The following is a 12,925-nucleotide window of genomic DNA, read 5'->3' as shown; positions in this document are numbered from 1 at the left end:
TCCAACAAGCAATTATGATTACCTATTTGAATGCCTGAAATCATACTCCTATTGTAGATCGAAGGTTTGTATTACGTGTGGGAACGCATTCTATTTAATGCCAAAATATACTTCTATTGCCTCGCTTGTTGTAGAGTGACAGACATAAATTTTATAATAAAAGCATCTGCTCAATTAGAAATTAATAGGTACCTAAAAATTAAGAAAAATAAAAATTCAGATAAAAACTTCAATGATGCTAGGGTAATTTTCTGAAGACCATTTCCTTTCCTCACAAGGCTATTTTTTCCTGTTGGAACCCTAGGACTTATAGCATACTGCTTTTCCAACTAGGGTTGTAGCTTAGATGATGATAATAATAATAATACATACATATACATATACCAAAGGCACTTCCCCCAATTTTGGGGGGTAGCCGACAACAAGAAACAAAACAAAAAAGGGGACCTCTACTCTCTACGTTCCTCCAGCCTAACCAGGGACTCAGCCGAGTTCAGCTGGTACTGCTAGGGTGCCACAGCCCAACCTCCCACCTTTCCACCACAGATGAAGCTTCATACTGCTGAGTCCCCTACTGCTGCTACCTCCGCGGTCATAATAATAATAATAATAATAATAATAATAATAATAACAATAAACAATAATAATGCAGCCTCGACAAAGCATACCCAAAAGGTCCCTCACCTTCCATTAGTGAATACAGCTTACCGTTGGAACAATTCTTGTCATTTGTTGCACTGACTTTGTCCCTGTGTGGAGTTACAGAGGTCTTGCCCTTCACGGAGACCTCTGTGACTAGCTGGAAGGGCTTGACTACGTGCTGGGCCACAAATTTGAGCAGATTCAGATACTTCATTTCTTCTTTTAAAAAAGCTATTACCTGTTTCGGGAATAAAAAAAAAAAGGTGCTATACAGTAACTGATTTTTCATTTGTTCTTTAAAAATCATACATATTGTTTAAGGAAGATCCAGAAATTTTAACATTCTCGAAACCTAATACGGTAATAAACTAAAATGGAAAACAGAACTCTTACGTAGAGATATCACACCTACACGAGACTATAATAATTGAGATATTATTTACTCAATACTTACAACTACACTAAAGGCCAATTCTAGCTTAGCTCTAATACCTGCAATGCAAAACATTCACAACCAACTTGCACTTTACCTCGCTCTTATGATCTATGAATTTCTTGCTTGACCTCTACAACGTTATCATCACACTAAATAACACTACCAAAAATATTGGTTCTCTATAACTTGAATAATTTACAGTAAAAAATTCATATCCTTAGCGATTATAATAAACTGGTCTAATCTGAAAGAGGCAATACAGTAATTCTCATTAACCATGTTTGTGTAAGCAAAGTAGTCCTTCCATTTGTCTTGTCATTTCTCAAAAAATTCCCACTTAGAAAAAATACATTCATATAGATGAGATAAACAGCAGCATGTTTAGGTGCAAGTGCAATGTATTTGGTATCATCCTTATTTGTTGTATTCTAGTGTAAAATAAGTTGCTTACAGTATATTTCTGCAAAATAATTCAATAAAAAGTACATTCATGTTCATGTAATAAACATTTAAACAACAGTAAGTGTACAGATCTTGAAACAAAGTCAAGTGAGTCTGCAAACGATAAGAACAAACCTGAGGATGCATTTCGTCGGACGTACATACAACACTGTCGCACTGACATAGCACGGACCTACAACGCAACGCTGCATCCCCGACTGGGATTTGTTCCACAGTTGTTTCTTCTTCCTCTCTAAAAATACATAAAAATCAATATTTTAACACACACATAAGCAATCTTTTAGCCTCTATACCATGCTACAAAACTGCATCAAAATATCATCCCATTCTACATATCATTATTATTAGTTGCTAAGCTACAACCCTAGTTGGAAAAGCAGAATGCTATAAGCCCAAGGGCTCCAACAGGGAAAATAGCCAAGCAAGGAAAGGAAAAACTACGAGAAGTTTGAGAATAAGAATAACATTAAAATCACAAATTTTAAGTAATTTGTATTTTTCCTAACAGTACTTACCTCGAACTACTTTCTTAGGAATATCTGGGATCTCCTCCCAACCGACCAGAGTTTTGTGTAGTTACCCTACTCCCGTTTTCTATGAGGGGTAACCTCTGGTGGTGTGATACGCGCCCTGAGGCGACCCCAGGTCAGAGAGCATGCTTGCTCAGGTCTTGATCCCCAGTAAGTTCTTGATAGCTTAGGTTTCTATGAGGTCCAGCAAGGCACTCGGGGAAGGATGGATGGGCCATTACCCGAAAGTAGTTCGAGGTAAGTACTGTTAGGAAAAATACAAATTACTTAAAATTTGTGATTTGTTCCAACACGGAGTACTTGCCTCGAACTACTTTCTTAGGAGACTTATACCTTAGGAGGTGGGAGTGTCCTTCAGGACCTAGAGACCGTGAGAAGTATATAAGAGGAACCTAGATAGGAGACTAGGTTCTGCTGACCCCAAGGAAAACACAAGAGAATAGGGAAAACTACGCAAAAACCCATCTTAGTGTCTAAGTATCTCACCTCTGCAAGAAATCCTAGGAGACATGTCCTTCCAAAGATAGTGTATCCCATGGCAGTTTCAGGGGACTACTGGAGTCATTTTGGTAAGGGAACAGGGAAAGGAAGAACAAAGGGGTTAAGGAAGGAACCTGTGTCTCTTGGACTTACTACCCGCGGTTATCACTGGGGCTACACCTTTAAACCGTTTGGAGCGCGGAAATGACGGGACCTATCGAGAACCCGTCCAGGGACTTCCTCGAGTAGTCCTTCAAGTAGTGAGCTGTGAAGGTCGACTGGTTAGACCAAGTACCTGCCCCCAGGATCTGGCCCACTGCCATATTTTTCTAAAATGCCAATGAAGTACTTAAGACCCCTAATGTTGTGGGGTCTGGGCTTTCCTGGAAGGGGGATCCCTGCACTACTGTAGGCCCTGACGATCACCTGCCGTAGCCAGAAGGACATAGTATTCTTGGAGACTGACTTCTTCACTAGTCCCGAGGAGACGAACAGACTCTTGATCTCGGGTCGAAGTCTGGCTGTCCTCTCTAAGTATTTTCGTACTGCCCTGACAGGGCACAATAGCAAGTCCCTCGAGTTGTCCAATCGAGGGATTGCTGGCACTGAGAACCCTTCAAACTTGGGATCCCAAACGGCTGAATTCTGAGTCTTTGCCACGAAGGATGGTACGAACCTGAAGGTAGCCTCACGTCAACCCTTCGAGTGTGACACCTTGTACGACAGTCCGTGCATCTCCCCTACCCGTTTTGCTGATGCCAGAGCTAACAGAAAAACTTTCTTGGGGGCGAGTTCCTTGTCCAAGATGTCCTTTAGGGGTTCGAAGGGAGGTTCTGACAGCATCTTCAGGACTCTGGCCACGTCCCACAGGGGCACCCTACTGGCTTGAGGGGGGCACTATTGTTCGAAGCTCCTGATGAGCATCGAGATATGTCTGGAGGCACCCAGGTCGATGCCCTTCAGGAGGAAGACTTGACCCAGAGCAGCCCAGATTCCTTTGATGGCTGGGATGGACATGTTTACCTCGTCCCTGAGATAGACTAGGAAGTCCACTATCTCTGGAATGGAGGCCCTCAATGGTTGATGTTCCTCGAGACGCACCACTTAGTGAATGTGGCCCACTTTGCCTGGTATACTGCCGCTGATGAACGCCTCAGATACCCTGACATCCTTGCTGCCGTTCTCGAAGAATATCCCTCCTTCCTCAGGAGACGCTCGATAACCTCCACGCGTGAAGGCGGAGGGACCGAGGGTTCTCATGGAACCTTTGAAAGTGGGGCTGCCGGAGAAGGTCTGGCCTGTCCGGAAGGGGCCAAGGTGGAAGGCGCGCCAGTTCCTTAGATCCGCGAACCACTCTCTCTCCGGCCACCAGGGCGCTACCAAAGTCATCCACAGGTTGTCCGCTCGCCTCACCCTGTTGAGGACCTGTCTGAGCATCCCGAAGGGAGGGAAGGCATAAACGTCGAGGTTGTCCTAAGGGTGCTGGAAGGCGTCCTCGAACGCCGCTTCTGGATCTGGCACAGGAGAACAAAACACGGGGAGCTGTGCGTTCAGTCTCGTTGCGAAGAGGTCCAACACTGGCGATCCCCATTTCTGAATGAGGGTCTTGGCCACTTCCGGGTGCAAGGACCACTCGGATCCTACCACTTGACCCATTCTGCTGAGGCCGTCGGCCAGGACGTTTCTCTTCCCTGGAATGAACCTTGCTGAGATCTTGATCTGTTCCTCTTTGGCCCATTCCAGCAGTCCCATCGTGAGGACGCACAACTCCTTCGATTTTAGTCCTCCTTGTTTCTTTATGTAGGCCACCACCGTGGCGTTGTCGCACATCAGTGTCACGGTGTTTCCCCGGAGCCGATGGACGAACTCTAGGCTCGCTCTTCGCACTGCCATCATCTCTAGTACGTTTATGTGCTGGTTTTTCTCTTCGTCCGTCCAACTTCCTCTTGCTGTCCTGCCGAGGAGATGGGCACCCCACCCCTCCTTGGATGCGTCCGTGAACAGAAGCATCTCCGGAGGGTCGGCTGCAAAGGGCATTCCCTTGAGGGTGTTCGATCTGGCGAGCCACCACTCTAGGACTTCCTTCGTCTCCGGGAACACTGGGACCACCTTGTGGGGGGAGTCTCTCTGGTTCCAGGTCTCCTTCAGGTTCCATTGAACTCCCCTGAGTTTGAGTCTCCCCTGGGGGACTAGCTTCTCCAACGAGACGAGGTGGCCTATCAGTCTTTGCCAGTCCTTGGCTCTCCTGGGCTGGTCCGACAGGAGGGGCCGGAGGATCTGGTCCAAGCTTTCTAGTCTCTCCGCGGAAGGGAAAGCTCTCGCCAACTGGGAGTCCAGGACCATTCTGAGGTAGGTCATCCTGGTGGAGGGTATCAGTTGGGACTTCTCTAGGTTGATGATGATACCCAGAACGTTGCAGAACTACAGGAGCTTCGCGCCTTGCTCCCTCAGTACTTCCCCTGAGGCTGAAAGCAACAACCAGTCGTCCAGGTACCGAATCAGGCGGATGCCCTGTTCGTGTGCCCAGGCATGGACTGTTGTGAAGACCCTCGTGAAGACCTGAGGGACTGTGGACAGACAGAAGCAGAGGGTCTTGAACTGCAATACTTGGGTACCCAGGAACACAAAGGGAAAGGATAAGGGAGAGCACAAAGGTACCACGTGGGAACTGCGTGAGACACAAAGGGGGGTCGGGGACACAAAGGGTCGCACTGGATAAGGAGAGCGTCGTGATGTTATCACGACGCGACCAAAGAACTTACTGGGGATCAAGACCTGAGCAAGCATGCTCTCTGACCCAAGGTTGCCTCAGGGCGCGTATCACACCACCAGAGGTTACCCCTCATAGAAAACGGGAGTAGGGTAAACTACACAAAACTCTGGTCGGTTGGGAGGAGATCCCAGATACTCCTAAGAGAGTAGTTCGAGGTAAGTACTCCGTGTTGGAACAAATGAATCTTTCATATATAAACTATAAAAACTTGAAAATAACGAGAGGATAAAAACTACAAAACAACAAGCAGAAGAGAAACAAGACAGAATAGTGTGCCCGAGTGTACCCTCAAGCAAGAGAACTCTAATCCAAGACAGTGCAATTAATCAAATACTAAGAGTTGAATACCTGAGCTTTCCTACGTAGTAAACCAGACCATCGACTGATATGATGATCAAAAAATTATCCCCAGATGCAAGGTCCCTTACTAAGGACCCTTCTGGCAGTTCGAGACGCTGTGGGGTATTGACCGCAGGATCGGCCTTGGTAGAGGTTTTGTTTGGAGATGGGTTATTTGCCACGTCATTGGTCTGCGTTGCTCCAAGAGGACTTGAAAAGCTATCACCCCAAACAAATACCTGGAAAATTAATGAAAGATTGTAAAACTGTTAAGGTACTGGTTTTACAAAGGTATTGTATGTATATCAAAGGTCAAAATAATGGGACATTCAGCAATTCAATGCTTAATGTTTATTAGCACTATAAATATCTTTAATGCACTTCCAAGACTCTTAAATCTTAGAATGTTAAATCATGTACAGTATCAAGAAATGTAACATGAAAGTCTTAAGACAGCTAAAATATCAAAACCACTTTCAATCTTTGCATACACCCTTATAGTCTTCCAGCCTCTTGACCTGAGAAGAAATGGACATTTTATTTACGACATAACTCCCTTTTGTTTCTAAACCATTATTGCATACAACTACAGAAATTTCAACCCAGCACTACAAACATCAATTTTCATATAACTTCTAAGAGCTTCTCATGACAGATGTACTCTAAAGTATATCATCAAGGTGATAAAAGTACTGTATGTTATCATGGGGAGTTAGACTTGTGGGAATAATGATAAAAACATTGTTCAAAAATCTTATAACGCTGGCCCTCAAAAGAGGTACCAAGGATTGTTAAAAATCCGCTAATACTGTTTGTCACATCCCTTATTAATACTCATGGACCTCTAACACCTGATATAACTACAGGAAAATCCTCTGTCTTACTTACAAAACATCATGACTGGCAAAAATGCAGAAAAAATTTACTTCACACTTTGTATCTTTGGGTAACGCACTGTACAATCATATTATGGTACAATAAAACCAGTGAATAAATATAATGATCACAGTACTCTAAAGAATGTGATTTCTAAAGAATGTGTAGGCCTCTCCGTCAATAGCCAACTTCGTGAATGTTGTGGGCAAACTTTGACTTAATAAAAACCTGAAAATGTTTCTAATCTTTCAAAATAAAGATGTCATTACTGTGCTCCTTGAATAAGAAGTTAAACAATTTCACCACCTTATACATAATCCCCGTTATCTTACCTCTCCATCGATAGTAAGAGCAGCTGAGTGATGGCTGCCACAAACTACTTTGGTGACGCCCATGTGATTCAGAGTCGCGACGCTCGTAGGGGTGGACCTATGGCTGTGGTCGCCGAGGCCAAGCTGACCTCTGTTTGCTGATCCCCATGCCCACACCTGAGAAATATTTTTTTTATTTACATGAAATAGAATGACAAGACTAAGATATTACAATGGTAGATGATGACATATACTATACACTATTCACAACAACAAATAAGAAAATAGAGTTAAATAAAATAAGTTTAATTTCATGCAAAGGAAACGAAAAGGAGGAAAACTATATAAAATCATATTTCTCTAATTAATAGAAATGATATTTTCATAATAAAATAAATTTTTGAATATACTTACCCGCCGGTTATATAATGGCTAAAGTCCCTGGACGCCTCGGCAGGAAATTCAAAATCTCTTGCGCACCTAGCGCAGATATGCCAGGTAAACCCCAGCGTCCTCGCGGTACCACAGGTAGAACTATACCCAACCAATTCAGATTTTCCATGCCCCATGGTCTCTAGAGGGGAGGAGGGTGGGTCTAAAACTTATATAACCAGCGGGTAAGTATATTCAAAAATTTATTTTATTATGAAAATATAATTTTTAAATATAAAACTTACCCGCTGGTTATATAATGGCTGATTGACACCCATTGGTGGCGGGTCAGAGACAGCTGCATAATTGGAAATTCACTTAAGAGTTACATAAACAACTTAGGCTAAGCAGTTTTAACCTGATAAGGAAACTGACAGCAATGCTCTGCCTCATTTTGTCTGTTATCCTTAGGAGATCAAGTGATCCACTCGGGGCTGATGATCTCTAGGAGCTGTCAAACTGTACAACCACCTATAACATGACAGGACCTCAACTAATACCCTTGTTCCGGGCGCTCTCTAGGAACAAAATGACCACCTGACTAGGTCAAAGATTGCGGAAGATTGCCGAACAATCTTCACGTACAATATAAAACAGTTCCAAGAGAAGAACAGGGGTACTAGGAATTTAGGGAAATGTAGTGGAGAATGTTTCACCTACTACTGCACTCGTTGTTGCAAGGGATCCCAGAACGTAGACGTCTTCATAAAGAGACTGGACACGGTAAAAGTAATGCAAGGCGAATACAGGATTACCCCTTCACAAGGCTGTATAGGCGATGCTCTGCAGAGAACAGTTTAGTTTAAAAGTTACCGAAGCTTCTACAGCTCTAACTTCGTGAGTCTTTACTCTTTCAACATTTTATGATCTGTCACCCAACCGTGTGGAAAAACCTTTGTAACCAAAGTCGGTACGAGATGATAGAATGTTTAAGACATGGATAGCGCAGGCTTCTTGACCGTGCACCCAAGAGTTATGAATAGACTCTTAACCTCTTTGCTCTTGTCCCAATAAAACTTTCATCGTTCTAATTGGGGAAAAAAAAAAAAAAAAAAACTACTTCTCAGCCCATCCCAAACCAAATTCGAGAGAATAGAGATCCCGAAAGATTTAGGCTATGGATGAGAAAGATGTTTGTTAGTGACCAAGAATCCAGGTTGCAAGGTACCTATGGCTTAACCAATGTGAAGTCCGTGTTCTTGCTAAAAGAGTGAACTTCATTGACTCTCAACTATGGTAGACTTACTCAGAAAGTCTCCAAAGTTAGGCCTTAAAAAGAAACCAAGTGTAAAGGGTCGGATCTGTCACTACCGCGAAACTCCAGAAACGAACCCTAAATTTCAGGCTGGCGCATCTTGCTGATGCCTCCAAGTCCTCTCAAATGATCTGAGAAGACCTATAAGGTCTCTATTTGATAGATCCAATCTTCTGCGTCTGAAGACAGATGCCCGCATACTCCTGTACCCTTTGATGGCCGAGGAGGAAAGAAAATGTGTTTTCTTCTAAGGTCTAAGAAAAAATATACCACTTGTGTTAGAGTTACCTAATGAAGAGCCAGCTCTAGCTCTACACCACTCCATAAAACACTCTAATTGGGTTGGAAAACCTTGAGGCAAATGTCCTTTGTACAAGCGAAAGCCTCACCTGTCTCCTTCAAACAACCCTCTAGATCTTAGGGGTTTTCCGAAATACTGGAGGCAGCTAGGCCTAAAGTTTGAAGGTTTAACATAAAACGTTCGCGATCCTGACAAGGGGAAAAGGACTAAAGACATGCTTCCAGCATGTACTCAGCATGGTCCCAGCATGAGTCCAGTATGGTTCCAGCATGCTGCCTACACCCAACATGTTGTGAGAGAGAATTAGGATCTAGAACCGCCTCCCAAAAACTTGTCCATATCGGTCACAAGAGAACATCAACCGCAGTCCTGAGAGCGACCTGGGAGAGTCCCTATGACATTTCAAGCGCGCCTTGTGCGCGAACTGAACGTATCCAATGCTGAGAGATACCGTCAACAGTAGTCGCTAGACCTCAGAAGAAAGTAATAAACCTTTCCCCAAACTGGGGGAGGGAAAGACGTGTGAACAGAAGCAGACTGAGCACCTTTTCCCCCGAAGAACTATGTCTTACACGATTCTGGTGTCGACACGTCGCCTTCTTCCGAAAAGAAAAAACTTCCGCCGAACGTTTGATACTGCAGGATAAGAAAACATACGACTCCTGAAACGTCTAGGACAAATTGATTGGTGACTACCAAGTCTAGGTTTTGCGACCTTCGATGAGGGCAAAGTCTTTCCTCCCTGAAAATGAGTCAGAATCCAGAGGAAGAGCTAGAATTGTATGTGACTTGTCTGACTTCCGCTTCTCTCGTGGAGAAAAAAAAAAACACTCGATTGCTTCCTGTTTAAGCATCAAAACACGCTTGCTGCGAAAGAAAATTCTATTCGCGTGCATACATGACGAGTAACTTCCTAGTCTGGAGGACAGGGAAAACGTAGAAAGTCATTCTCGTCAGGGAACTGCATTCCAATATGCAGAAAACAGTTACAAGATCCATGATACCATAGCGATGACGAACTGATCACTTCAAGACATTCCAACTTTGTCATTCCAAAGTGGAGAAAGAACATCTTGGACTGCATCAACAATATTGCTCGGCGGAACAGACGTTTAATGCACAAGGTCCGCGAAGAACCTCAGCCTACCGACCTTCCTTCTCCCAAGGTTCGTTATTTTCCTGAGAATGATTTAATGTGAATTTATTAATTTATTTTACCATTAATTTACTAGGCCAACGTTCCCTAAAGGAGCCCTTTAGGTTAAAGCATCTTGCTTTCCCAACTAGGGTTGTAGCTGGCTTATAATAATAATAAAATAAAATAACTAGACACACCATCAACTCAACTAGCGAAAACTCTGAAGTCGGAACGAGGAGCAGCAGGTAAAAAATATGAGGGAAACTCTTTAGAAAAATTCTCATGAGTTTCTGAAAGTTATTCCCTTCCTTTTACAATCTCTATCCTAGGAAGAGAAGTCTTGATTCTTAGGAATCCACTCCTTATGATTCTGAATTCAGACCTCAATACTTAGAGGTTTTAATTCTAGTTCTCACAACCAAGAGTTAGCCCAGCCGCCCTTGGTCCAAGAATATAATATCTTTCTAGTTATAATATATTTCTTAATATAGCGCCTGGAGCAACAATAACTTAACACTAGACGTTCATGGTCAGGTAGACATCAAAGTCTCTCGTCATAGGTAGCGAAGCGTCCACCCCGACGCTGAAGCGCCCACACAGATGCTGAAGCGCCCACACTAGCGCTGAAGCGTCCACACTAGCGCTGAAGCGTCCATACTGACGCTGAAGTGTCCATACTGACACAAAGTGTCCACACTGACGCTGAAGCGTCCACACTGACGTGGTGCTTCGCTCCATTCCGTCGACGTTCCGTTTCCGTTGCCGCACCGTTCCGATGACGCTTGGGCGGCTCTGTTGCCTGGCGAACGTCGGCGCGTCTGTATAGACTGATACTAGGTGCTATGAGCAGTCAGTTTGCGTTGAGCAGGTAATCGAAGTAAAGCATCCACTTTCCCCACCATTGAACATTGCGGTTGGTAGGCCGCCTGTGCGACAACAAGTCCTCACCGTTAAAGACACGACGCCTATGCGACCGTGTCAAAGACCGGAATCGAGACACCCAACCGCACTGTTAACGGCAGGCTGAAAAGACTGCATAAACGAAGATAGATGCTGTTTCATGCCTAACTACAAAGATCAAGCATCAACCTTAGGCGAAACGTATTCAGCATTAACTACGTCGAACCATAGCACTTGCCACTGTCGAGAGACGACACCCATCAGGTGGCGGTGGCGGCACTGCGTCTGCGCCGCATGAAACGCAACACACGCAGAACGAATCTAATTTTGTTTTCAGCTTAGCGCCTTTGACAACACTAATACCTCGCTTTATCTATAGCGAGGGTAAGCGTTCTGGTGATTGACAGAAAACGCTCGAGAGGACTTCAGTTCGGGTCTTAAAAGACTGTAACACCTGGTTACCCTCTCGATTCCTTTCGCCGATCGACTTAACTTCTCCCCCTGGGTCCGGGAGCTCGACAGAGGTCTAAGGCTAGGATAACGACAGGTCCGAACAGAAGCACTCTCCACTAAATAAAATTCACTGCACAATTTATCACTAAAAAATGTGCACTTTACTCTTTGGCACAAAGATAGTTTCATAATTACCTGAAAACCAAAGAATACACTCTCTCAAAGGAAACGAACTCCGTAGGGAGAGACTTATAAATCTGTAACTGGACAATGTTTGAATGGGAATACAAAAGTACCGAATCCCATATACAGTAAATGTAACAAAATATTAAATATCAAATATTAAATATTACCTTAGTAGGTATAACATTTATAAAATAAAATAAACCATTAAATAAAGGAATTCCAATAAGAGATGAATCATCACTCATATTTTTGTTTTGTTTCATTTGTTGATGTCGGCTACCTCCCAAAATGGGGGGAAGTGCCTTGGTGTATGTATGTATGTATAAAAACGATCTTAGTATTCCAAAACAACTATACATAGAATCATGCACTACATCGATTCGTATAAACATTAAGTGAAATTTAACTTCCTTTAATTTCTGACTAAGGAAAAATACTGACAGGAACAATTAATTTCAAAATAAAAAGTTCCTTTTATGTAGTACAACTAAAAAACTTGAGAAGTAAGAAGAATGTACTACAGTATTCATAAAAATCTCTACGAAATATCGTAATATTGTAACAATACCGATAACTGCGTAACAACTGAACGCTAGTAAATCTTAGCAAACAGATTGAAGATTACCTCAAGAAAACTATTAAAGGGACAAAATTTTCTTAGATTAATAATCCTTTAATTAAATTTATAACTTAAAATTTCAAACGAAAATATTCACTTGTAATTCTTTGTAAAAGCAAGTCGGACTTATAGCCTACGCATAAGGCTGTGACGTCATCAATGGACGAGAAGTTTACCTTTCGTCCTATGCTTTCGTGAGGTTTAAAATAGGTCGATAAACCTTTTAATCTTACCTTTTAAGTTATAAATACGTGATCACATTTCAAATAAAAGAAAAAAGGCGAAAGCCTAAACACAAAAAACGTTAATACATCACCACAAATAACGTCCAAACAGAGTAAAAAGCGAGAAAGAATTTCCAAGAGAACCGACGGCTATGCCGGCAGGGAAAATCTGAATTGGTTGGGTATAGTTCTACCTGTGGTACCGCGAGGGCGCTGGGGTTCACCTGGCATATCTGCGCTAGCTGCGCAAGAGATTTTGAATTTCCTGCCGAGGCGTCCAGGGACTTTAGCCATTATATAACCAGCGGGTAAGTTTTATATTTAAAAAACTTAAATATGGCACTGTAACTTTACTAATGGTCATGGACTTGTCCTATTTTTCGATGTTGAAAACGACTTAAAAAACAAAACCTTTTGAGCTATCTTGGAATAGCAGAATACAGATACCAAACTGCAAAATATTACACAAGCAAGACATCAACAAATTCATCAAAAAAAAAAAAAAAAATTTTGATAATAAAATGTATTATTTATATATTCACCGGAGGTTCATGTTGCTTTTATTAAA

General features: G+C 42.8%; 1 protein-coding gene across 3 annotated transcripts in view; it reads right to left on the bottom strand.

The window, feature by feature from the left end:
• Als2 (Amyotrophic lateral sclerosis 2) overlaps positions 1-12,925 on the bottom strand; it is a 90,089-nt gene that overhangs the window by 52,034 nt on the left and 25,130 nt on the right. For 2 of the 3 annotated variants that reach the window (XM_068393982.1, XM_068393983.1), the window contains exons 5-8: positions 6,871-7,026; positions 5,672-5,901; positions 1,655-1,772; positions 685-880 (exon numbers count right to left, since the gene is read on the bottom strand). In XM_068393982.1, coding sequence (XP_068250083.1) covers positions 685-880; positions 1,655-1,772; positions 5,672-5,901; positions 6,871-7,026 — 700 coding nt within the window. The remainder of the gene's footprint in view (positions 1-684; positions 881-1,654; positions 1,773-5,671; positions 5,902-6,870; positions 7,027-12,925) is intronic. The other variant, XM_068393984.1, reaches the window with a different exon arrangement.

This window comes from Palaemon carinicauda, chromosome 19 (assembly GCF_036898095.1).
Source record: "Palaemon carinicauda isolate YSFRI2023 chromosome 19, ASM3689809v2, whole genome shotgun sequence".
In the NCBI taxonomy this organism is placed as follows: Eukaryota; Metazoa; Arthropoda; class Malacostraca; order Decapoda; family Palaemonidae; genus Palaemon; species Palaemon carinicauda.
This window is presented reverse-complemented; position numbering and strand designations above follow the sequence as displayed.